At 42.7% G+C, this 24,144-nt stretch overlaps 1 protein-coding gene across 3 annotated transcripts in view; it reads right to left on the minus strand.

The window, feature by feature from the left end:
• Positions 1–21,149, minus strand: part of CBFA2T2 (CBFA2/RUNX1 partner transcriptional co-repressor 2) — a 161,763-nt gene extending 140,614 nt beyond the window's left edge. For all 3 annotated transcript variants that reach the window (XM_032350948.1, XM_032350947.1, XM_032350950.1), the window contains exon 1: positions 20,965–21,149. In XM_032350948.1, the coding sequence (XP_032206839.1) occupies positions 20,965–20,998 (34 nt within the window). In that variant the 5' untranslated portion in view covers positions 20,999–21,149. The remainder of the gene's footprint in view (positions 1–20,964) is intronic.
• Positions 21,150–24,144: the final 2,995 nt, after the last annotated feature.

The raw sequence follows: 24,144 nt of genomic DNA on the forward strand, positions 1-24,144 counted from the left end.
TCTCTCTAACAAATAAATAAAATCTTAAAACAAAACAAAACAAAACAAAACAAAACTATACATTTGTGCACTACAGATGTATGTAAAGGTATCCAAAAAGTCATGAGGGGAAAGGGAAAATTGACTTTTTACTCTATTACAGTTTTTTGGTAAGAATGTCTTAAATTACTTTTAAAAATTTTACTGTCAAAGCAGAATGCTATAAAATAAATGATCATTCAACATGGCTGAGAAATGGAACATGGTAGCTAACACAGTCTATATATTGCTTTGGAGTTAGGACTTCTGTTCAGGTCTTGTCTCGTCTGCCTAAATCAGAGAAGAAACCTGAGTGAGTCAATTCATCATCCATGCAACTGATTTCCTCAACTGTAGAGTATAGGGGGTAATACTATTCATTTCCCAGACTGTTTTGAGCACTAAATAATATATGTGAAATCCCCAAATAAACTATTATTTTTCAAACTATGTATGTATTACAAATATGCATTAAAATACAATGCAAAACACTAGATGGTTAAAGCTCTCTTCAGATAGTCACAAGGTACTTTGTACATAGTTTATGTATAAAATACTGTAAGTCATAATAAATGCCTAAGGTCATTATAGCAATTATCATTTTATGCAGAGTAACAGACATAGAAACTATGGTAGACTAGACTAAATCTATACAAAGTCTAGTAAATTTCAGCCACAGATCTTTCAAAGAAGTACCCAAGAACCAACCTTTATTTTTTTCCTTAAGATTTTACTTAAATTTATTTGGCAGAGAGACAGTGAGAGAGGGAACACACGCAGGGAGTGCCGCAGAAGGAGAGGGAGAACAGGCTCTCCTCTCAGCAAGGAGCCTGATGCACGGCTTGATCCCAGGACCCTGAGATCAGGACCTGAGCCAAAGGCAGATCCTTAATTGTTGAGCTACTCAGGCACCTGGCCCCAAGAACTTTCTCAGTAAGTAAATTCCTAATATTTTACTTCCTTGTCAAATAGCTCTCACCAAAAAAAAAAAACAAAAATCCCAGAAGAAAAGTCTGTATGATCTAATTTCTAAATGAGGAACTTTACAAGTATTCAAAAGATGAAGCGAATTCATCTATATTCCCCCTACTTCACTCCAAAGGCCATGTTGGGTCCGACCTCCACTTTCATTCACCTTGTCATCTGTATATATGTATTTTTTTTTAAGATTTTTTATTTATTTGACACAGAGAGAGATCACAAGCAGGCAGAGAGGCAGGCAGAGAGAGGAGGAAGCAGGCTCCCTGCTGAGCAGAGAGCCCGATGCGGGGCTCGATACCAGAAGTCTGAGACCATGACCCTAGCCGAAGGCAGAGCCTTAACCCACTGAGCCACCCAGGTGCCCCTCATCTGTATATTCTATTTCCTACTCAACATCTCTAGTTGGATATTTGATAGACATCTCACACACAAAAAGTCCTCTGTCAAATTCCTGGTTCACCCTCCTCCTATCTCAAACCTATCTGGGGTTCCTAATGTCTCCCAAAGTCTTCTCTAAAATCCATAAATTAGCAACGTAAGCCAATATTCTTAGAGTCCTCCTTGGCACACAACCTCCCTCTCTTATCAAATCCACTAAGGCAAATCCTATAAACTATACCTTCAAAATATTCTGAATTCAACTATTTCTCCTTGCCTCTACTGTTAACATTCTAGTCCAAACCACAAACCCCCTTTCTCTTGTCCCACAGGAGTAATTTTCTTAATTCACATTCCTGCTTCTACTCTTGCCCCATGAAGAATGTTTTCCCCAAGAGCACAGTGATCTCTTTAAAAGGCAAAGGAGGGGGCACCTGGGTGGCTCAGTGGGTTAAAGCCTCCGCTTTCAGCTTAGGTCATGGTCTCAGGGTCCGGGGATCGAGCCCCGCATCAGGCTCTCTGCTCAGCAGGGAGCCTGCTTCCTCCTCTCTTTCTCTGCCTGTCTCTGCCTACTTGTGATCTGTCAAATAAATAAATAAAATCTTTAAAACAAAAAAAAAAGGTAAAGGAGGGGCGCCTAGGTGGCTCAGCCCCTCCCCCACCACTTGTGTTCACATACACTCTTGCTCTGAAATAAGTTAAAAAAAAACACAACTTTTTTTTTTTTTTTTAAGATTTTATTTATTGGGGGCATCTGGGTGGCTAAATGGGTTAAGCCTCTGCCTTCGCTCAGGTCATGATCCCAGGGTCCTAGGATCGAGTCCCGAATGGAGCCTGCTTCCTCCTCTCTCTCGCTCTCTGCCTACTTGTGATCTCTGTATATCAAATAAATAAATAAAATACTTTTATTATTTATTTATTTATTTTAAGATTTTATTTATTTATTTGACAGAGATCACAAGCAGGCAGAGATCACAAGCAGGCAGAGCGGCAGGCAGAGAGAGAGAGAGGAGGAAGCAGGCTCCCTGCCGAGGAGAGAGCCCGATGTGGGACTCGATCCCAGGACCCTGAGATCATGACCTGAGCCGAAGGCAGAGGCCCAACCCTCTGAGCCACCCAGGCGCCCCTACTTTTATTATTTATTAAATAAATTATTATTTATTAAATAAAATACTTTTCTTTTTAAAAAATTATAAATATAAATATCAAATCAAGTCCATGGGGGTGCCTGGGTGGCTCGGTGCATTACGCTTCTGCCTTCGGCTCAGGTCATGATCTTGGCGTCCTAGAATTGAGCCCCACGTCGGGGTCTCTGCTCACCAGGGAGAGAGCTTCACCCTCTCTCTCTGCCTACTTGTGATCTGTCAAATAAATAAATAAAATCTTTTAAAAAATAAAATGAAATACATGACTGGGCAGCCTGAGTGGCTCAGTCAGTTAAGCCTCTACCTTCAGCTCAAGTTATGATCTCAATCTCAGAGTCTTGACATCTTTAAGAAAAACAAAAAACAAAAAAAGAATAATAAAGAATAAAATAAAATCCATGATTAAGTGAATTATAAAGCCATACCTTCAGTCACCTGTAAACTAGAATCCAAGTGTTGAAGAAAACCAATCCAAAGATGCTTTCTCACTACGCCATACTACCCAGGTACAAGAACCTATTTAAACAAGAAAACATTTACTCAACTGTTACTAACAGATCTTTTCACATAAGTTTGTTTTTTTTTTTTAAGATTTTTATTTATTTTGACAGAGAGAGATCACAAGTAGGCACAGAGGCAGGCAGAGAGAAAAGGGGAAGCAGGCTCCCCACTGAGCAGGGGGCCAATCCCAGGACCCTGACACCATGACCTGAGCCAAAGGCAGAGGCCCCAATACACTCAGCCACCCAGGCACTCCCATAAGTTTCTCTTTTTTTTTCCTTTTTGAAGATTTTATTTATTTATTTATTTATTTATTTGACAGACAGAGATCACAAGTAGGCAAAGAAGCAAGTGGAAAGAGGGGAGGAAGCAGGCTCCCCACTGAGCAGAAAGCCCAATGTGGGGCTCAATCCCAGGACCCTGGGATCATGACCCGAGCCAAAGGCAGAGGCCCCGACCCACTGAGCCACCCAGGCGCCCCAAGTTTCTTTCTTAAAATATCATCAAGCAGGGTGCCTGGGTGGCTCGGTGGGTTGAGCTGCTGCCTTCGGCTCAGGTCTTGATCTCAGAGTCCTGGGATCGGGTCCTGGGATCGGGTCCTGGGATCGAGTCCCGCGTCGGGCTCTCTGCTCAGCAGAGGGCCTGCTTCTCTCTCTCTCTCTCTCTGCCTGCCTCTCCATCTACTTGTCATCTCTCTCTGTCAAATAAATAAATAAAATCTTTAAAAAAAAAAAAAATCATCATGGGACGCCTGGGTGGCTCAGTTGGTTGGACGACTGCCTTCAGCTCAGGTCATGATCCCGGAGTCCTGGGATCGGGTCCCGCATCGGGCTCCCAGCTCCATGCGGAGTCTGCTTCTCTCTCTGACCTTCTCCTTGCTCATGCTCTCTCTCACTGTCTCTCTCTCAAATAAATAAATAAAATCTTTAAAAAAAAAAAATCATCAACCAGGGTAAATTTAATAAAACCTGAACCCCTCTTTTCCTTCCTAATCTGTGGGATCAAAATCAATCTGTCATGTTCTAATATTTAATTGGCATGGATTGTCTGCCTGTTTTCCTTGGAATCAAGAAAAGGGTTCACATGTAAACAGGAATGATTTGGCAAATGAATAAATATCTGAAGAGATCCTTTTCCTAAAACAAGTCCGTCCTCCACACTGACCTAATTAAATGCTCACACAATAAATTAACTCTTCACCAGCCTCCAAGCTCAAAAGCTGAAGTCAACCAATTAAGGCTTAATGGGATACCAATCTTTTATTTTTCTTTTTTTAAGATTTTATTTATTTATCTGACAGAGAAAGACACAGTGAGAGAGGGAACATAGGCAGGGGGAGAGGGAGAAGCAGGAAGCCTGCCGAGCAGAGGGCTCCATCCCAGCACTCCGGGATCACGACCTGAGCCGAAGGCAGATGCCCAACGACTGAGCCACCCAGGAGCCCCCTAATCTCCTATTTTTGACACAAGTTTAAATAAACCCCTCTTGGTTTATACAAATCCCTATCAACCATCCAGACAATCTCGTCACACACTGAGTTCCAAATTGGCATTTATGAACATGTGCTACAATCAAAAAAGCTTTGATTACTGCATATTAGAGCTCTCACTGCCACAACCAACATGTGCTTTTAAAAATTGGGGAATTTGGGGCGCCTGGCTATATCAGTTGGAAGAGCATGCAACTCCTGATCTCATCAAGGTTATGAGTTAAGAGCCTCACGCTGGGTGTAGAGATTACTTACAATAAAAAAATAAAAAAAATACATCTCAAAAATAAAACAAAATTGGAGAATTTCAATTGCTTTGAAAATGAAAATGGCAGCCTTAATTAGAAAAGATGACTGATGGGAGTCCTAATGGTTAAGCATCTACCTTGGGCTCAGGTCATGATCCCTGGGTGCTAGCATCAAGTCCCACACTGGGCCCCTTGCTCAGCAGGGAAGCCTGCTTCTTCCTCTGCCTGCCACTCTCCCTACTTGTGCTCCTCCTCTCTCTCAAATAAATAAAATCTTAAAAAAAAAAAAAGACTAATAAACTAAATTTTATCTAACTGCTATCTCCAAACTTTGCATGTCCTAACAATCTGCAATTCTCCTATTTATTTGCAGGCACCAAAACGAACAAATAAGCAATTGCTAAGGTTGTTAGATACCATGTACTGTGTTATCTGGTCTGAGGATTTTCTTAGAGGAGTCCTTTAGGATTTATTGTCTTTTAATTCACGGAACCAGAGACTGTGCAATGAGAAGGACTTCAAAGATCCTTTATCTTTTGCCTTTCCTGTATTTAGAGGATTCCTTCTCAAAAAAATCTGTTTATCTACTACATGGACATAATAGATGTTCAAAGTGAGTTCAAGGACACAGATAGCTGAAGCAGAGCATTCAATCACTGTTTTAGTACTGATTAAAGGCAGTTTCATAAAAATGAGAAGATGACTTCTATTAATACACCACAAAGTTGGGGGCACCTGGGTGGCTCAGTGGGTTAAAGCCTCTGCCTTCAACTCAGGTCATGATCCCAGGGTCCGGGGACTCGCATCGGGTTCTCTGCTCAAAAGGGAGCCTGCTTCCTCCCACCCCCCACCTGCCTCTCTGCCTACTTGTGATCTCTGTCAAAAACAAACAAAAAAAACACTTCATTAAAAAAATACACCACCGGGGCGCCTGGGTGGCTCAGTGGGTTGGGCCTCTGCCTTCGGCTCGGGTCATGGTCTCAGGGTCCTGGGATCAGACCGGCCCTGCATCGGGCTCTCTGCTCTGCGGGAAGCCTGCTTCCTCCTCTCTCAGCCTGCCTCTCTGCCTACTTGTGATCTCTGTCTGTCAAATAAATAAATAAAGTCTTTAAAAAAAAAAATAGAAAAGGGCATCGCCTTAAAAAAAAAATTTTAAAAATACACCACGAAGTTTATAATCAACAATAATTGAAAATAACGTAAGATCAGAGTTCCTCAGGAAAAGCTGATCAGCAAGTTGACAATATGAGTTAGATATGTTTGCTGTCAAAAGATGCACTGTACATTAGAAGTCTTTACAGGATACCAAGTTCCATCTCTCAACTTTTCCTTCACACTAGCAGACCGACAAAGGAGTGTAATTTTACCAGCATCCCTGAATATAAAGTGATGGCAGGAGGGAAAGGACAGAAATTATTTCAAACAATGGCTGTTCACCAGGAAGACATGGTAGAGAATCACCCGGGAGCTATTTCCAAAAACATACCAGACATCCTCTCACACAATGTATCATAATATGGGTGTCACAATGATATTCTAGTAACTCCCCAAGGTAATTCTGATCACACACCACTGATCTGCCCATCCTCTCACCTCAGAAGAAAGCCAGTTTTCCAGTCATCTAGAATCAGAGGCTTAAAACAAAGGAAAGCTTACTAGTATAGAGTTGGGGAAGCCGTTTAATAAAACAATCAGCTGAACTGTTGTATACCTTATTTCCTATTCTTCAAATTAGGTGAAAAAAGATGTAAGCAATACCTACAGAATTCCCAAGATTTTGAGCTATACTATTCTTCTACTTCTTTCTTTTTTTTTTTTTTTTTAATTTATTTCTACCCCCATGTGGGACTCAAACTCAGGACCCTGAGATGAAGCTATCACATGCCCTACCGACTGAACAAGCCAGGCATCCCTCCTTTAACTTGATTCTTTGAGTTAAACCACTCACTCAAACCCTCGATGGCCTAGCAAATAGGTTAGACCTCAGTATTTCATGCTAATGGCAATCGGTCAGTGGTACTAATGTGCCATACAACCATCTACACAAGGCAATTCCACCAGCCAGAATTTTTATAGCTGTTCATATAGTAAGTTTACAGTACCAGGCAAGATGTCACTACTATAATAGAAGGGGTGACTCTTCAATGACCCTAACCTAGAAACAAATTCTTTAGCCTAACATTCAAAGTTTTCCAGCTCTGCCTCAACCTGCCTACAATCCCGTTTTACTAACTAAATCTTGCACCTTCCAGCTTGGAAACCTTTGCTTATTCCAAGAGCTGGCAACTAAAGTCATCTCTCATTCCACCACCTTCGAACCCTGCCCACAGCCTGCTTCAGTGAAGGCTGCAGGCTAACAGTTTTTACATTATAAAAGGGAGGAGGATATATGACAGAAACTGCGTGTCCCACAAAGTCCAACATATTTATTAGGCCCTTCACAGAAAGTTTCTCTACTCCTGGCTTACTCCATTTCTCAGGACCTGAAATGATTTCCTTTATCCCATTTCTCTATATTTACCAATCCAAGATCTACCTCCATCAAAATACAGTTGATTATTTAGTGAAGCCTTTCTTGCTACCTTCAATGATATATGTATATATATAAATATATAAAAATATTTGCATATATTTTTATATATCAGTATATATATTTTTTATATATAAATATAGATACCCATATCTGTATCTATATATATATATATAAATATATATATAGAGAGAGAGTCACAAGGGCTAGTTTCCAAACAAAACAGAGATGCAAGGTTTGACAAGGCTATTCCATTAACCTAATTATTTTGTGGTTTCCTGTCTTGCCCCTTCGAATCCATCTTCGTTAAGACCACCAGAAAACTCCAGAACTTAACAATCTTAACTTTGTCATTCTCTCATCCTTTTTATTGCTCTCCATTAGCTGCAGAATAAAATCCAAGACTAAAACCCTAACCCCTGCCTCTTATTTCCTGCCACTCCTCCCGTAGTACATTATACTCCAATAATGTAACTGCTTTTAGTACCCTCCAAACCCAGGCCAGTCTTAACTTCTCCCATCTCCTACTCCTTCTTTATTAGGGTTGCATGTTTTCCTGGTAAGAGTACAAAAACTGATATACCATCTCCAGAGAGTAATTTGGTAACATCTATCAAAATCACACAGAGCCTATTTTCCCTACCCCAGGAATTCTACTTCTAGGAATTTATTCCACAAACTTATGAAATAACATGTTTAACAAAACTTTGCAGCATTGTTTTTAACACAAAGACTGGCATCTAAATGTCTATCCATAGTGGACTACAGGGGGAACAAGTACTGTGTAGCCATACAACGAAATACAATGCAAAATGAAGAAGGTCTTTTATATTATGGTATGGCCTACAGGAATATATTTGAAAGGATACAGAAGACACTGGTAATACCAACTGCCATCAAGGAAGGCAAGAGCAGCTAGAGCACAGAAGTGAGGGAAACTGTTCACTAAATAGTCTTCGTAACCTTTTTTTTTTTTTTTTTTTAAGATTTTATTTATTTATTTGACAGACAGAGATCCCAAGTAGGCAGAGAGGCAGGCAGAGATAGAGGAAGGGAAGCAGGCTCCCTGATGAGCAGAGAGCCCGATGTGGGCCTCGATCCCAGGACCCTGGCTGGGATCATGATCTGAGCCAAAGGCAGAGGCTTTAACCCACTGAGCCACCCAGACCCCCATCTTCGTAACCTTTTAAGGGTTGAATTATGTAAATACACTGCCAGTCCACAGGTGCCTGGGTGGCTCAGTCGGTTAAAGCCTCTGCCTTAGGCTCAGGTCATAATCCCAGGGTCCTGGGATCAAGCCCCACATCTGGCGCTCTGCTCTGCAGGGAGCCTGCTTCCCTTTCTTTATCTCTGCCTGCCTCTCTGCTTACTTGTGATCTCTGTCAAATAAATAAATAAAAACTTTAAAAAAATAAAAATAAATCAATTAATTAAAAAAAAAAAAGTCTGCCTTCGGCTCAGGTCATAATCCTAGGGTCCTATGACTGAGTCCTGCATCGGGTTCCCTGCTTCTTCCTCTGCCTATTCCCCGCAATGCTCAGGGGCACACTCTCTTGCTCTGAAAATAAATTAAAAAATCTTAAAAAAAAAAAATTCACTGCCAGTCCAGAAATTAATTTTTTAAAAAGCTGGAAAAGGAAAACCAGATTTGGTTCAAGACAAGCATCATTTCCTTTTTTTTTTTTTTTAAATATATCCACAAATGCTTCCATACATTAGGTCAGATGCCTAACTTTGGTGGTCCTTGTCATGCTACTATCACTATTTACCATTTGATACTGAGATTATCAGTCCCTCCCCTCTACCGGACTACATCTAAATTCAGGACCTTAGAACTCTCTTCATATCCCCCAGCATCAGGTACTAGGGGTTTAATAAATGTCTGTAAAAGTAAATTAATATCTTAAATCAAGAGTATCCAAGAGGGGTGCCTGGGTGGCTCAGTCCATTAAGTGTCTCCCTTCGGCTCAGGTCATGATCCTGGGGTCCTGGGACTGAGTCCACATTGGGCGCCCTGCTCAGCAGGGAGTCTGCTTCTCCCTCTCTTTCTGCCCTTCCCCCAGCTCATTTTTGCATTCTCTCTCTCTCTCTCAAAATAAATAAAATCTTCAAAAAAAGAGAGAGTACTGGAATGCCTGGGTGGCTCAGTTGCCACCTTCGGCTCAGGTCGTGATCACGGGGTCCTGTGATAAGTCCTGCGTTGGGCTCAACGCTCTCCAGAAGTCTGGTCTGCCTCTGCCTGCTGCTCCTCCTGCCTCTGCATGCTCTGTCTCTGACAAATAAATAAAATTTTAAAAAATTTTTAAAAATTAAAAAAAATACTTTTCCACAAAAATAAACAGAAGATTATATCCCACTGACTAAAATTAAGAACCCATTATTTATATAAATAAACATGGTTAAGAAAATGTTCTATAAAGTTATCATTAAAAAGTAAATGAAAAGGGCGCCTGGGTGGCTCAGTGGGTTAAGCCGCTGCCTTCGGCTCAGGTCATGATCTCAGGGTCCTGGGATTGAGTCCCGCATCCGGCTCTCTGCTCAGCAGGGAGCCTGCTTCCTCCTCTCTCTCTCTGCCTGCCTCTGCCTACTTGTGATCTCTAAATAAATAAATAAAATCTTAAAAAAAAAAAAAAAAGTAAATGAAAAACTAATAGAAACAGAAAATCAGGGGTGTCTGGGTGGCTGAGTCATTAAGCATCTGCTTTTGGCTCAGGTCATGATCCCAGGTTCCTGGGATCAAGCCCCGATTTAGGATCCCTGCTCCGCAGGAAGCCTACTTTTCCCTCTCCCACTTCCCCTGCTTGTCTTCCCCTCTCTGTCTCTGTCAAATGAATAAATAAAATCTTTAAAAAGAAAGAAAGAAATAGGGGTGCCTGGGTGGCTCAGTGGGTTAAGCCTCTGCCTTCAGCTCAGGTCATGATCTCAGGGTCCTGGGATCGAGTCCCACATCGGGCTCTCTGCTCCGCAGGGAGCCTGCTTCCTCCTCTCTCTCCCTCTCTGCTTGCCTCTCTGCCTACTTGTGATCTCTCTCTGTCAAATAAATAAAGTCTTAAAAAACATTTAAAAAAAAAAAAAAGAAAGAAAGAAAGAAATAGCAAATCATAGTCCAAATATCATAGTAACAACTGACTCAGGCAAACATTATCAAGAGATGCTTAATCTAGGAGGCAAAAGTTTGGTAACAAGACATTTAAATAAACTCAGTATCTCCTCCCATGATTCCTACTCATTAAAAAGTAAAAGATAATAACTTTACAGTGGAGAGAACTAGCCGACAACACCTTAAGTGATCGAAGTTCACATCAATAATCCTGGACAAATGGACATCACGTGCCTCCTGATACGATGCACTGAAAAACACATAACTACACATAATTTCACTATGTGACACTCCTGCCAATATGTAAAATCTGAATTAATTCATAAGGAAAAAAATTCAAAGTGAGGGACATTCTACAAGATAAATAGCCTATGTTATTAAAAAAGAAAAAAAAAGTCGAAGTCACAAAAGATGAACCGAAGGATTCTTCCAAACTGAAGGAGACAAGAAAACTAAATATGATAATATATCCTGGGACTGGATCCTAGACTAGGAAAAAATATTTTTCCAATAAAGAACATTACTGGAACAAATGGCAAAATTTGAATGAAGTCTGCATATTAAATACTACTACTATATCAAGACTATTTCTGGATTTTGATAGGTATATTGTTGTTCTACAAGACAATATCCTAAGAGTAAAGAGGTATCACAGCTGTAACTTAGAAAGTTCAGAAAAGGAATATGCAATATAAACAGGAACAGAAAAATAGTCAAGTGTTGACATCTGGAGAATCAAGATGAAGAGAAACAGGAATTACTACTCTTGCGACTTTTTCTTAAGTTTAAAATTATGGTAAAATACAAACTTAAAAGTACAAAAACTTTTTATAACGCAAATCCCCATATTTGAGTTTGTGTTTTTCTAGAACAACTTACATATCTTGTAACATATTTAAGAAAAGATAAAGAGTATAGTTAAAACCACTTAGCCAGGGGCACCTAGCTGGCTCAGCTGGTGGAGCATGAGACTTTTTTTTCCTCCCCCTTAACATCGATATATTTACTTATTTGACAGAGAGCTAGCGTGCACAAGCAGGGGGAGCAGTAGGCAGAGTTAGGGAGAAGCAGGCTTCCCATTGAGCAGAAGGCAGGACAAAGTGGGGCTCCACCTGAGGACTCTGGGATCATGACCTGAGCCAAAGTCAGATGCTTAACTGACTGAGCCACCCAAGCGCCCCCAGTAAGAGATTCTTGAACTCAAGGTCGTTCAGTTCAAGCCCTGTATAGGGCATAGAGTTTACTTAAACAGAAGCGCCTGGGTGACTTAGTTGAGTATCCAACTCTTGATTTCCGCTCAGGTCATGATCTCATGGATCGTGAGACTGAGCCCCACGTGAGGCACGGAGTCTGAAAATTCTCTCTCTGCCATTCCCCACTCCTGCACACATGTGCTCTGTCTCTCTCAAATAAATAAATCTCAAAATAAATTAATGAAATTTCATTAATTTAAAACAAAAACACTTAGGGATGCCTGGGTGGCTGCTCAGTCAGTTAAGCATCTGCCTTTGGTTTAGATCATGATCTCAGGGTCCTGGGATAAGTCTGGCATTGTGCTCCCCTGCTCAGAGAAGTCTGCTTTTTTTCCTCTGCCCCTCCCATTGCTCATGCTCGCTCTCTGACCAATAAATAAATAAAATCTTAAAAAAAAAAAACAAAAAAACACTTAGCCAGACCAACCCACCAAGGGAAATTTAAGGTGAAACTTAAAAGACTGGAGCTGCTGACCTAAGCTGCTCTAGACAGCTGGAGAATGAATGCTGAAGGAACTAAAACCAGCATCACCTCTTCTACATCTCCCTCACCACTCAAAAAAATTCCCTCTCCTAAACCATCTCTACCTTTATTCTCAATGACAAAGAGGACTTGCTTTATGCCTGCCTTTTCTCCCTGCAAGGTTGGTTCCACTTCTCTAGAGGGAAACAAAATCAAAGACATAATCACTTTTTCAATATTAAGGACCAAAAACCTGGGCACATTTCTGGTGGACAAAAATGTCACTTAGTATTTAAGATTTTATGGAAAGGAGAGGCAAAGGGCAGGTAGTGATTAGGATATAAACTATCAAAAAAATACATGGGAGGGATGCCTGGGTAGCTCAATCAGTTAAGTGTCTGTGGCTCAGGTCACAACCCCAGGGCCTTGGGATCAAGTCCTGCATTGGGCTCCTTGCTCAGCAGGAAGCCTGCTTCTCCCTCTGCCTGCTGCACGCGCCCCCCCCCCCCAGTCCAGCTTGTGCACTCTCTCGCTCTATCTCTGGCAAATAAATAAAATCTTTTAAAAAAGAAAAATTTAAAAAATACATGGGAATTAGAGGTAACCGTATGATTACTGTAGTCCTATGCATATAAGGTAAAAATGAATAAATCTGTGCCGTTCAATGTCTGTTGTCACATGGCTTCAAAAAATTAAAAGCAGGCATGACCTCTGCATGGAGATGGCTAAGTTAACAAAGGAGTAAGGGAAACATTTGTAAGAGAGGAAAAGGTCAAGGTAGTGTGTCAAGGGAGCTGTGCTATGCCTGGTACTAACATTTCACTTGAGCTGCTGAAGAGGTCAGATTACATATTTGTCGCCATCCGCTCATTTAATTGAAAGGTCTAGCCAACTCCAGAGCTATAAATGCAGACAGAAGGATACCTGGCTCTGGGTTTTTCTAAATTTTACTTTTTTCTGCATTTAATTATGGCAACACAAAATAGAAAAGTAGAATCAAATCTTCTAGAGCCACATTTCAAACTAAAGGTTCACTTTGTAAATCCATATACTATATTGGATGATCCGTATTTGACAGCTCCTCACGCAGCCAAGCAAAATTAATATGGACATTTCATGGGCTTTTGATGTTCACTGCCATCATCTGTTTCACTGCTAAAATCAGGAAACATATGGGATGAATTGGTAAAGGATGCTGAGAGTTTCTGTTGCCTTTTTTTTTTTAATTCATCTCTAATTCAGGATACCTCTGAACAAGAAAGACCAAGATCTAGCACAGTAGTGTACTCTAAATCATATTCCAATTCCTAGGACATTTTTTTAAAATATGAGCTAGAAATAAGAGAAATAAATAAGAGAAAAGAAAGTTCCTGAAGAAAGATGATAGGAAATCAAGTATCTTCAGGAACACCAAGGTCCAAGGAACACACCTCTAAAACCTCCAATCTAGTTAGTAAAAAGTAGTAGTCTTGTAGATAGTAAAAACAGTAGGTTTTGGACTCAGGTCTCAACGTAAAATGAATGAATTCGACACCAGGACTGAACCAAGTTTGATAGTGCATCTGCTACTGATTAACTGTGTGACCTTGGGTAATTTACTTAAGTTCTCTGATCCTTACTTCCTCATCAGTAAAACAGAGATACTAACTCCCTCCCAAGGCTGTTCCAAGAATTACATGAAATGACATACATGAACAACACCCAGCACAAAACCTAGCAAAGAAACCCTTTTTAAAGAATTCAACTGGGGTACCTGGGAGGCTCAGTCGCTATGCACCTGCCTTCAGCTCAGGTCGTGATCCCAGGGTCGAGCCCTGCATCAGGCTCCCTGCTCAGCAGGAATCCTGCTTCTGCCTCACCCACTCCCCTCCCACCCCTACCCCTGTGTTCCCCCTCTTGCTATGTCTCTGTCAAATAAATAAAATCCTTTTTAAAAAATGAGTTTAATTTAACTTGTTTAAAAAAAAAAAGAAAGAATTCAACTGGACTTAAAAATCTGATTCAGTTGACACATCTGCAATGCACTCATTTCACAAGTTTAATTTATGGCACCCCAACTCCTATAATTTCAGATAGCCTCAAGGCCTTCAAGGGGCCAGAAGACAGAAACCAGAGACTAAGGCAAAAAGCTACTTAACCAGCCATAATAAAACCCAGAGACAGGATCTGTCACATGTACATACACTAGCTCAGACTGCACATGGGGCCAGTCAGTAGAGTAACAGTGAGGCCCAATTTGGTAATCTTACCAAAGCAGAAACAATAACCAGGAAGAGACTGTCCCTCATTAAGCCTTCCAGGTTTCACAAATTTGAAGTAAATCTTTACAATTCAGTGACTGCTTTCTATAACATGAGATTCAAAACAATACTCTAAAACTAAGGAGTGAGGATAAAACTGGCAGGTAAGGAATCTTTTTTTCCCACACCGCTTTCCCCCCATTTTTTCCTTATCCTGGAAGAGGTATGAACTTAGTGAATTAACTCATCTTATCCTAGTGCTGCATTCATTTATTGTACACTATCTTTTAAATGACCTTTCCTGCCTAAAAGCATTCACTGAATTCAAATAACTAATCATAAAGTCTCGATCTGCATGTCCCGCACAGGCTTAATATTCAATAAGGTTAAAGTCAATCTGTATAGAGAAAAGCCAACAGGTTCCAAACCAGCACAAAAGCACTCAATAGTCGATAGTCAAAGATAAGACAAAAATCATTACAAATACCTAAAACATGATTCAATTTAATAAGTCAGTTCCAACTCTCAAAATAACAAGTCAATAACCCTCCAAACAACTGAAAAATCAAAGGATAACTTCGTTTTGGTTTGTTTTAAAGTAGGCTCCATGCCCAAAGTGGGGCTTAAAATCAGGACCCTGAGATTAAGGGTCACACACTCTAGTGACTGAGCCAGCCAGGTGCCCCCATAACTTTGTTACTAGTAGGAAAATGTATGCCCAATTCTACACAAAGACTCACTGAAGTAACAACTCTAAATCTACATGCAGACAGCAAGTGACTAATAAATAAGTAAAGTTCTATAGCAGTATTATTACTCTCAAAGCCTTCAGCTCATTTCACACTACTCTGCCACAGGGTAGAGGTTGGAAACGGGGTGGGGTGCATACAACATGAGGCAATAAAGGTGTTTTTTTGTTGTTGTTGTTGTTTTTAGATTTTATTTATTTATTTGACAGAGAGATCACAAGTAGGCAGAGAGGCAGGCAGAGAGGAGGAGGAAGCAGGCTCCCTGCTGAGCAGAGCGCCGATGCGGGACTTGATCCCAAGGCCCTGAGATCATGACCCGAGCCGAAGGCAGCGGCTTAACCCACTGAGCCACCCAGGCGCCCCGGCAATAAAGGTTTTGAGCATCTCCCTCAAAAAGGGAAGAAATAACCAGAAAAAGTTCTGTAGTGCAGTAATATTTAGATATCTACAAGCACTGCTTCCCTTCCCTTAGAAATGCTGTATTCTGAGAACTTGGATGACCTTTAAAGTATAGGAAATTCAGTGTCAGAGTATTGAAATGAGGGTGTGATTTTCCCATTTATTGATGGTCAAGACAGTTTTTTTTTTTTAAAGATTTTATATTTTTGTCAGAGAAAGCAGGAGTACAAACAGAAGGAGCGGTAGGCAGAAAGAAAAGCAAGGAGCCCGATGCAGAACTTGATCCCAAAACCCTGGGATCTAGATTTTTATCTGGGCTTTGTCATTTATTAGTTCTATTAACATCTAAGTCAATTTCACAAGTTGTAAAATCGGGATACCTACCCACCTAAAAGATTGGAGGATTAAAAAGACAAAAGGTAAATGCATGACCCAGAATAAACATTCACTATTAGTTATTATTAGGCAGGAATTATCCTCATTTATATAAAGAAACGGAGTCTCAGAAGTTGAAAAACTTCCCAGAACTGGGCCTCAAACCCAAAGTTTGCAAATTCTTTTTCCATTATGATCAACAACCTGCCTCATCTATATCTCTGCCTTTTTAAATAGGCTACTAACTGCAATTTATCTGATCTGGACTGCGCGGTCACAGATTACTGTGTTTCTAGGAGTTAAAGTTTTTTTTCTTTTTTCCCCCTTATCCAATAGTTTGGTGAAAAATGACTAAATGCATTAGTGTGGCATAGTAGGTAAGGGCTAAAGAGAGACCCTACCTCTCATTGTCAGTATGCTTACCGGGGTAAGTTTCCTCTTCTCCATCTGATTTGTTGCTTCTAAAATCTGCTAAGGGAGTGCCTGGCTGGCTCAGTCAGAAATCATGAGTCTGAGCCCCATGTTGGATGTAGAGATTACTTAAATAAAAAAATAAACTTATAAATCTGCTTTAAGCTGGGTTTAGATGAGTATCTTTGAAGAATGGGCAGTATATGAGTGAGCCCAGAGTAGAAGTTTGAGGTGTTACGCTATTACCAAGATACACAAGCTTCAATCAAGTCATGGTCCCAGCAGGAAAGATGCCATACTCCAGAGTAAGGATCAATCAAGAAGGGTTTAGGGCGCCTGGGTGGCTCAGTGGGTTAAGCCGCTGCCTTCGGCTCAGGTCATGATCTCAGGGTCCTGGGATCGAGCCCCGCATCGGGCTCTCTGCTCGGCGGGGAGCCTGCTTCCTCCTCTCTCTCTCTGCCTGCCTCTCTGCCTACTTGTGATCTCTCTCTGTCAAATAAATAAATAAAATCTTTAAAAAAAAAAAAAAAGAAGGGTTTAATAACAGGCCTATAATGGTGATAATCACAAGGGAGAGTAGTATCCTGGGATTAGAGAGCACACTTGTAAGCTGGAGGAACAAAGGAAATAAAAACTCCAAATCTAGGAGTAGAGTTGTAGAGAGAACCTCCTTTAGAGGAATGGCAAATCTTCATCAAGGGACATAATCAGCCAGAGGCAGTATCAATAGGAAGGAAGCAGGGAAATTAAAACTCCCTAACCTTAGATGGCAAGGAAGCTCTCAATATAGTTCATATAATAAGCCAGCCTCCGAGGGCAGAGAACAAGCAACAGATGGAGAGTAGACCTAGAGGAGAAAATGGAAGGTACCTAATTCAACCCTCCAGGAAGTCTTTCAGGTACACTTTAACAACTCTTCTTTCATACTAATAGACAAATGTCAGGTTAAAAAAAAAAAGAAGAAAAAGAAAAATTACTGGGGGTGCCTGGGTGGCTCAGTGGGTTAATAAGCCTCTGCCTTCAGCTCAGGTCATGATCCCAGGGTCCTGGGAGTCTGCTTCCCCCTCTCTCTCTGCCTGACTCTCTGCCTACTTGTGATCTCTCACTACCCCAAATAAATAAATAAAAGCTTTTTTTTTTTTTAATTTTTAATGCAGATACTGTAACTCTTATGAAGCTTACATTTAGGAGTTTATATTCTTAGATTACTAAGAAGGCTGAATGAGGTAAGTGTCATCAGAGAGAAAAGAGCTGTGGTGCTGTGAAAAGTTCTGGAATAGGCTTCCTTGCCATCTGGCCCCTGACAGAACAACTCCAGCCAGAACGCACTGTTATCCTATTAACAAGGTATACAAGCTTAATCAGGTTCCCTGAAGGTCCAGATCTCCCGAACTGCTCACGAAGCCCTCAAGAGTATCCAAGTATCTGCTCATTGCCTAAAGAGGTCCACCATTCCTCCTGCCGGAAAAAGCCCCTCTCCTTCTTAGGCCTGGTTCAAATGTCACCTCCTTTCCTAAACTTTACTTGGACCCTCAAAGAACAGTTAGTCCTACCCTTTATTCCCAAGAGACTATGCTTCGAGCACTTAAAAGCACTTTATTACCTATACACAGGTGCAGGGCCCCTACTACACTCTGAGAAGTCTTCCTTGTATCCTCAGGCACAAGCAGCACCCAAAATGGTGGGTTGAACACAGTTTAAGTACTCTACATATACTACTATATACATTACCATATTTATTTATTTATTTTTTAAAGATTTTATTTATTTATTTGAGAGAGAGACAGTGAGAGAGAACATGAGCGAGGAGAAGGTCAGAGGGAGAAGCAGACTCCCCGTGGAGCTGGAACCCAACATGGGACTCAATCCCGGGCCTCCAGGATCATGACCTGAGCAGGCTGGGCAGGTTGGGCAGTCGTCCAACCGAGCCACCCAGGCGCCCCTACATTACCATATTTAGATTATCAATCATCACAAAACTGTAAATGGGGCAGGAACTCTCATCAACTCAATTTTTTTTTTAAAGATTTTATTTATTGACAGAGAAAAGAGCACTTGTAGGCAGAGGCAGGCACAGGGGCAGGCACAGGGGAAGCCAGAAGGGCAGGCAGAGGGAGAGGGAGAAGCAGGCTCCCACTGAGCAGGGAGCCCAACTTGGTGCTCAATCCCAAGACACTGGGATCATGACCTGAACTGAAGGCAGCCACCCAACCAACCAAGCCATCCAGGCGCCCCTCATCAACTCAATTTTAACAGATGAAGAAAATGAAGTGCACAGAAAGGTTAAATAATGTGCCCCAAGTCTCAAAGTTAATAGGACTGGACCCCAAAATTTCCACCTAGGCACAACTCCAGAAGTGAATTTCAACAGATCTCATGGGTTGAAAAGGTCCCTCTACAAGACCAATGGTCCCCACCCCCAAGATGCATAGTTATTATTCACAACAGGATACGAAAAAATGATACTGGAACTTCTACTTTTGTCTTAGTTCATCCTTTACAAAATGTCTATTTTTGCACATGTTATAAAATGTACATAATACACACTACAGTTAGCACTGTAATTGTAACTTAAAACATTCACATGTGTGCACACTTAGGGTTAACCCTATCTACTGAAAGAACACTGAAAACATCTGAAGCCAATGCTCTAGATTACTTCCCCCAAGGACTCTGAGCTCCTACATTCTCTGCCCAGCACTTCAGTTAAACACATTAGCCAAGCAAGACCATAGGTAAGCTCCAAGAGGCAAGAATCTGCTTTATTCGTCTTTGTAAGCCCTACAATAGCACAGGGCCTGGTGCGTAGCAGATGGTCAATGCTGAATCTAACTGAATCTAAGAGTGGAGAAACATCACTGAAAAAATCCTCAGTATTTTAGTGAAACTTATGCTTCCCGATTAAAAGAAAAAGTGCACTAAGCATGCTGAGAATGAAATATAGAATTCTATTAAGAACTAAATAAGTAAATAAATCTTCATTACATAATAGAACCAAAAACTGTACTTTGGGGGTATATTTTAAACCAAAAATTGCATGGAACAGGCGTGGAGGTAAAAAACTGGAGTTTGGATTACAAGTCCTTTCCTTTACAGAGATGGTGCATCTTAGACCTAAAGAGAGTCACCTCAGCCTCTCTTTTAACCTCCAAGAGGAAAGGGATCAAACTATGAAAAGCAGCCAACTGCAGACCTGATATGAAGAGGCAATGCTGGATACACCTACTTTGCATTTCTTCAACTTTTAATGAGTGTCAAAGAAGAGAGGCGGTGTAAAGCCTCCCTTTTATATGGACTGAGGGTCCTGCAGCTAGATCACAATTCGACAGTTTCATCTGCTGCAAAAAAATATTCAAATACTTAACTCTTTTTAAGATTGTATTTTATATTTATTTGACAGAGCCAGAGAGAGAAAACAAACGGGGAGTAGGAGAGGGAGAAGCACGGCTCCCCCGCAGCAGGGAACCCCACGCCAGGTTCCATCCTAGAACCACCTGAGTCAAAGGCGGTCGGACCCTTAACGACTGAGCCAACCAGGCGCCCCCAAATACTTAACTCTTATTTACACTATCACCAGGATTAAATAAAGAGAAAACAAGCAAAACAATCTTATGTTTCCTCATTTACCTTGTGTCCCCCCGCTCCCCAAACCAAACTCAAAGACTGAATTTGGTCTATCCATTTTTTTTTTTTTGCTGTATTCCCAGGGCCGAGAATGGCATTTTACCTAATAAATGATATAATAAATACTGAATGAAGAGAATGCAAAATGCCTACTGCTCAAAAAATGTTGACGACTGCTATTGTAACAAGAAACAATTAAAATGTTACTCTTGTTATTGAGATAACACCCCTCCCCCAAGGATCTCAAAATTCTAGGAGGAACACTAGACAAATGGGGGAATAGAGAAACGGCGGTAAGAAAAACAAGTGGCTCCTAAAGCAGGACTATCCTAAGACATTTTAAACGAAAATACAGCCAGAGCCCAATTTTGGGCTTTTCCGAGGGAGGTTCACCTTCGATGCGGTTTATCAGCGACTACAGTGTAACAGTTTTCACGCTTGTTCCAGTCTGTGCCAAGCATTCTACTGGCCCCACAAAACCCAAAAGCCTGGCGGCGGGTATGGGGGTTGAAATGCTCTTCACACCCCCATTTTGCAGAAGGAGGAACTGAGGCTCGGGCAGATCCAAGGTCACATCCCCTAAGCGGTAGAGCCAGAATGTGAACCCAGGCAATCTGACCCGAGCCTGCACTCAACAGGCCCCCTTCAAAGAGGCCATCCTCGCCTCCTCCACCATCCGCCACACACCCCTTGAAACTGGGCGTGTGTAATATTTCCCTAGGAGCCGGACTTAGGGGCCCCACCGCCGGGAGAACAAAACAATCCTTGTCCGCCGGTAAGTCGGATGGACGCCGGCAGGGCCTGGGATCCGAGGCCGCGATCCCCACAGCTTCACTCACATCCCGAGCCACGAGCCCTCCGGGGGCGCAGGAAGCGCCCGGACGGTCTCGAGAACCCGGGAAGGCCCGGCCTTCCGCGTGACCTTGGATCCAGGGCCCTGCTTCGGGCCTCAGTTTCCCCAACCCCGCCTCGAGCCGGGGGCCTCTCGGGAGCTCAAGCCTGTGGAGCAGCAGGCCCCTCACACGCCCCCCTCAGCCTCCCGCCTTCCCGCCCTGCTTACGCTGGAAGGCGGCCGCTCCAGGGACGCCCACCATCGCCAATCGCCTCCGCCGCTCGCCTCCCGCCTCCACCCGCGGCCCGGGTCGCTCGCCGGAGCCGCCGCGGAACCAGAAGCCGCGACGCCCGCCAGCCACAGCACCGCCGCTCCTGCCGCCGCCAACGCCGCCGTTAGGCCGCGCGCCGCCCCGCCCCCCGGTTGGCTCCGCCCCGGCCGCTGGGCACGCCCCCGCCGCTCACCCTCGCCCGCCGGACAAACGCACGCGGAAGCCCGGCCCCAAGGCCCGTTCCAGCTAAGCCCCGCCCCCTGACCTGCCCCGCCCCTTCCGCGCGAACCTGACGCCCTATCCCTACGCATCCAGCTTCTCAGACCCGCCCCTCCTGTGTCACGCGCGCTCATCACGCGCCAGGCCCACTCGTCTAGCACTGGGCTTCCGGCTGTGGCCAGGGCACAGGAGGAGGAGGCGAGGCCGTAGGGGGCGGGGCTTAGGGGGGGAGGGGACAGCGCCGCACCTGAGTTCTCCAGGTTAAAGCTTGGTCGCGCGAAGCATGTACCTGGGTAAGTCACTTCCTTGTTTTGGCGTTCTCTGTGCCAAATGTCTAAAATGTCGCCATCATGATATTAATAACTGTTAGATATCATTTCTGTTACTGAGCCCTTTATCATCTTCTGGTGCTGTTTTCCATACACTCATCCATTTAATCCTCACAATGAGGGAGAGAGGAATTACTTTACCTTTTCTATACGTGAAAAAAGGCCTTTTTCACCAACCAGCTTGCCCACGGCTTATTGTTAGCAGAAAGCAGAGATGGGACTAGAACCTAAAACCTAAGGAGTTCTGACCCGGTATTTTTAAATGTAGGTTTTTTGTTTTTTGTTTTTAAGATTTTATTTGTTTATTAAACAGAGAGAGAAAGATCACAAGTAGGCAGAGAGGCAGGCAGAGAGAAAGAGTGGAAGCAGACTCCCCGCTTACCAGAGAGCCCGATGGGGGGGCTCGATCCCAGGACCCTGAGATCATGACCTGAGCCGAAGGGAGAGGCTTAACCCACTGAGCCACCCAGACGCCCCTGACCCGGTATTTTGAGCTACTCTGAACAGATTTCCAAAAACTCGACTCAAAAACGGGAATTAAAATTAAAACAAGAGGGGCGCCTGGGTGGCTCAGGGGGTTAAGCCTTTGCCTTAGGCTCAGGTCATGATCTCAGGGTCCTGGGATGGAGCCCCTCATCAGGCTCTCTGCTCAGCGGGGAGCCTGCTTCCCACTCTCTCTCTGCCTGGCTCTCCGCCTACTTGTGATTTCTGTCCCTCTGTCAAATAAATAAATACAATATTTAAAAAAAAAAAAAGAATAGCAACTCTTAACAAAAAAAAACAAGAGGGGTGCCTGGGTGGCTCAGATGGTTAGGCGTCTGCCTTTGGCTGGGATCATCATGATCCCAGTGCCCTGGGATGGAGCAACATATCAGGCTCCCCAGTTGGTGGGGAGTCGGTTTGTCCCTCTTTCTCTCCCCACTGTTCCCCCATTTGTGTTCTCTCACTCTCTCTGTCAAATAAATAATATCTTTTTAAAAAATTTTTAAACAAATTAAAAATTACAAATTCCAGGGCATTTGCATGGCTCAGTTGGTAGAACATGCGCCCTTAATCTCATGGTAAGGAGTCCCAAGCCCCACATTGAGTATGGAGCCTACTTTAAATAAATAAATACATAAATAAAAATAAATTTAAAAAAAAATTCCAAACTCCTCTATATACAAAACACCATAAACAAAGTTCTTTTAACTTTGCTTCCTTTTACAAGCAGAAGACAGAGATAAAATGTCTGCAATAGGGATGCCTGGGTAGCTCAGTTGGTTGAGCAGCTGCCTTCGGCTCAGGTCATGATCCCAGTGTTCTGGGATCGGGCTCCTTGCTCGGCGGGGAGCCTGTTTCTCCCTCTGCCTCTGCCTGCCTCTCTGTCTGCCTGTGCTCGCTGGCTCTCTCTCCCTCTATCCCTGACAAATAAATAAATAAAATCTTAAAAAAAAAAAAAGTCTGCAATATATTCAACAAAGGATCAATATTCGAAATAAACAACTCCTATACACCAAGAAGAAAAAGATAATAGAAAATGAATGGAGGCACATGGCTGGCTCAGTCAGTATAGCATGCAACTCTTGATCTCAGGGTCCTGAGTTTGAACCCCACATTGGGCATAGAGATTACTTTAAATTAAATTAAAAAGAAAAATAGACAAGGGCGCCTTGGTGACACAGTCAGTTAAGCATCTATTATCAGCTCAGATCGTGATCCCAAGGTCCTGGGATTGAGCCCCACATGGGGTTCCCTGCTCAGTGAGAAGCCTGGTTCTCCCTCTCCTGCTGCTTGCTTCTCCCTCTTCCTCTGCCTGCCAACCCCTCCGCTTGTGCTCTTTCTCCTGATAAATAAGAAAATAAAAATCTTAAAAAAAAAAAAAAGAAAGAAAGTAAAAGATGAACAAAGAGGATGAGGAGACAAAGCATAGAAAAGAAAATCTGTATGGCTAATAAACATTAAAAAATAGATGCTCAACCTCGGGGTGCGTGCATGACTCAGTTTTTGGGCATCTGCCTTCAGCTCAGGTCCTGATCTCAGGATCCTGGATCAAGCCCCACATCTGGCTCCCTGCTCAGTGGGAGTCCTGGCTTCTCCCTCTCCCTGTTCCCCTGCTTGTGTGCGTTCTCTCGCTGTGTCTCTCTGTCAAATTAAAAAATAAACCTTTAAAATAAATTAAAAATAAAAATAAATAAAAATAGATGCTCAACCTCTCTCATAATCAAGAAAACAAGCAATGAGTTGCCATGTTTCATGCATTCGATTGGAAATTCCACTTGGGGGGCACCTGGGTGTCTCAGTCATTAAGCATCTGCCTTCTGCTCAGCGGGGAGCCTGATTCTCCCTCTCCTACTCTGCAGGCTTGTGTTTCCTCTCTCTGTCTCTTTTTTTAAAGATTTTATTTATTTATTTGACAGTCAGAGATCACAAGTAGGCAGAGAGAGAGGGGGAAGCAGGCTCCCCACGGAGCAGAGAGCCCAACGCGGGGCTCTATCCCAGGACCTGGGGACCACGACCCAAACCAAAGGCAGAGGCCCCAACCCACTTAGCCACCCAGACGTCCCTTGTGTTCCCTCTCTTGCTTTGTCTCTGTCAAATAAATAAAAA

This window comes from Mustela erminea, chromosome 7 (assembly GCF_009829155.1).
Source record: "Mustela erminea isolate mMusErm1 chromosome 7, mMusErm1.Pri, whole genome shotgun sequence".
In the NCBI taxonomy this organism is placed as follows: Eukaryota; Metazoa; Chordata; class Mammalia; order Carnivora; family Mustelidae; genus Mustela; species Mustela erminea.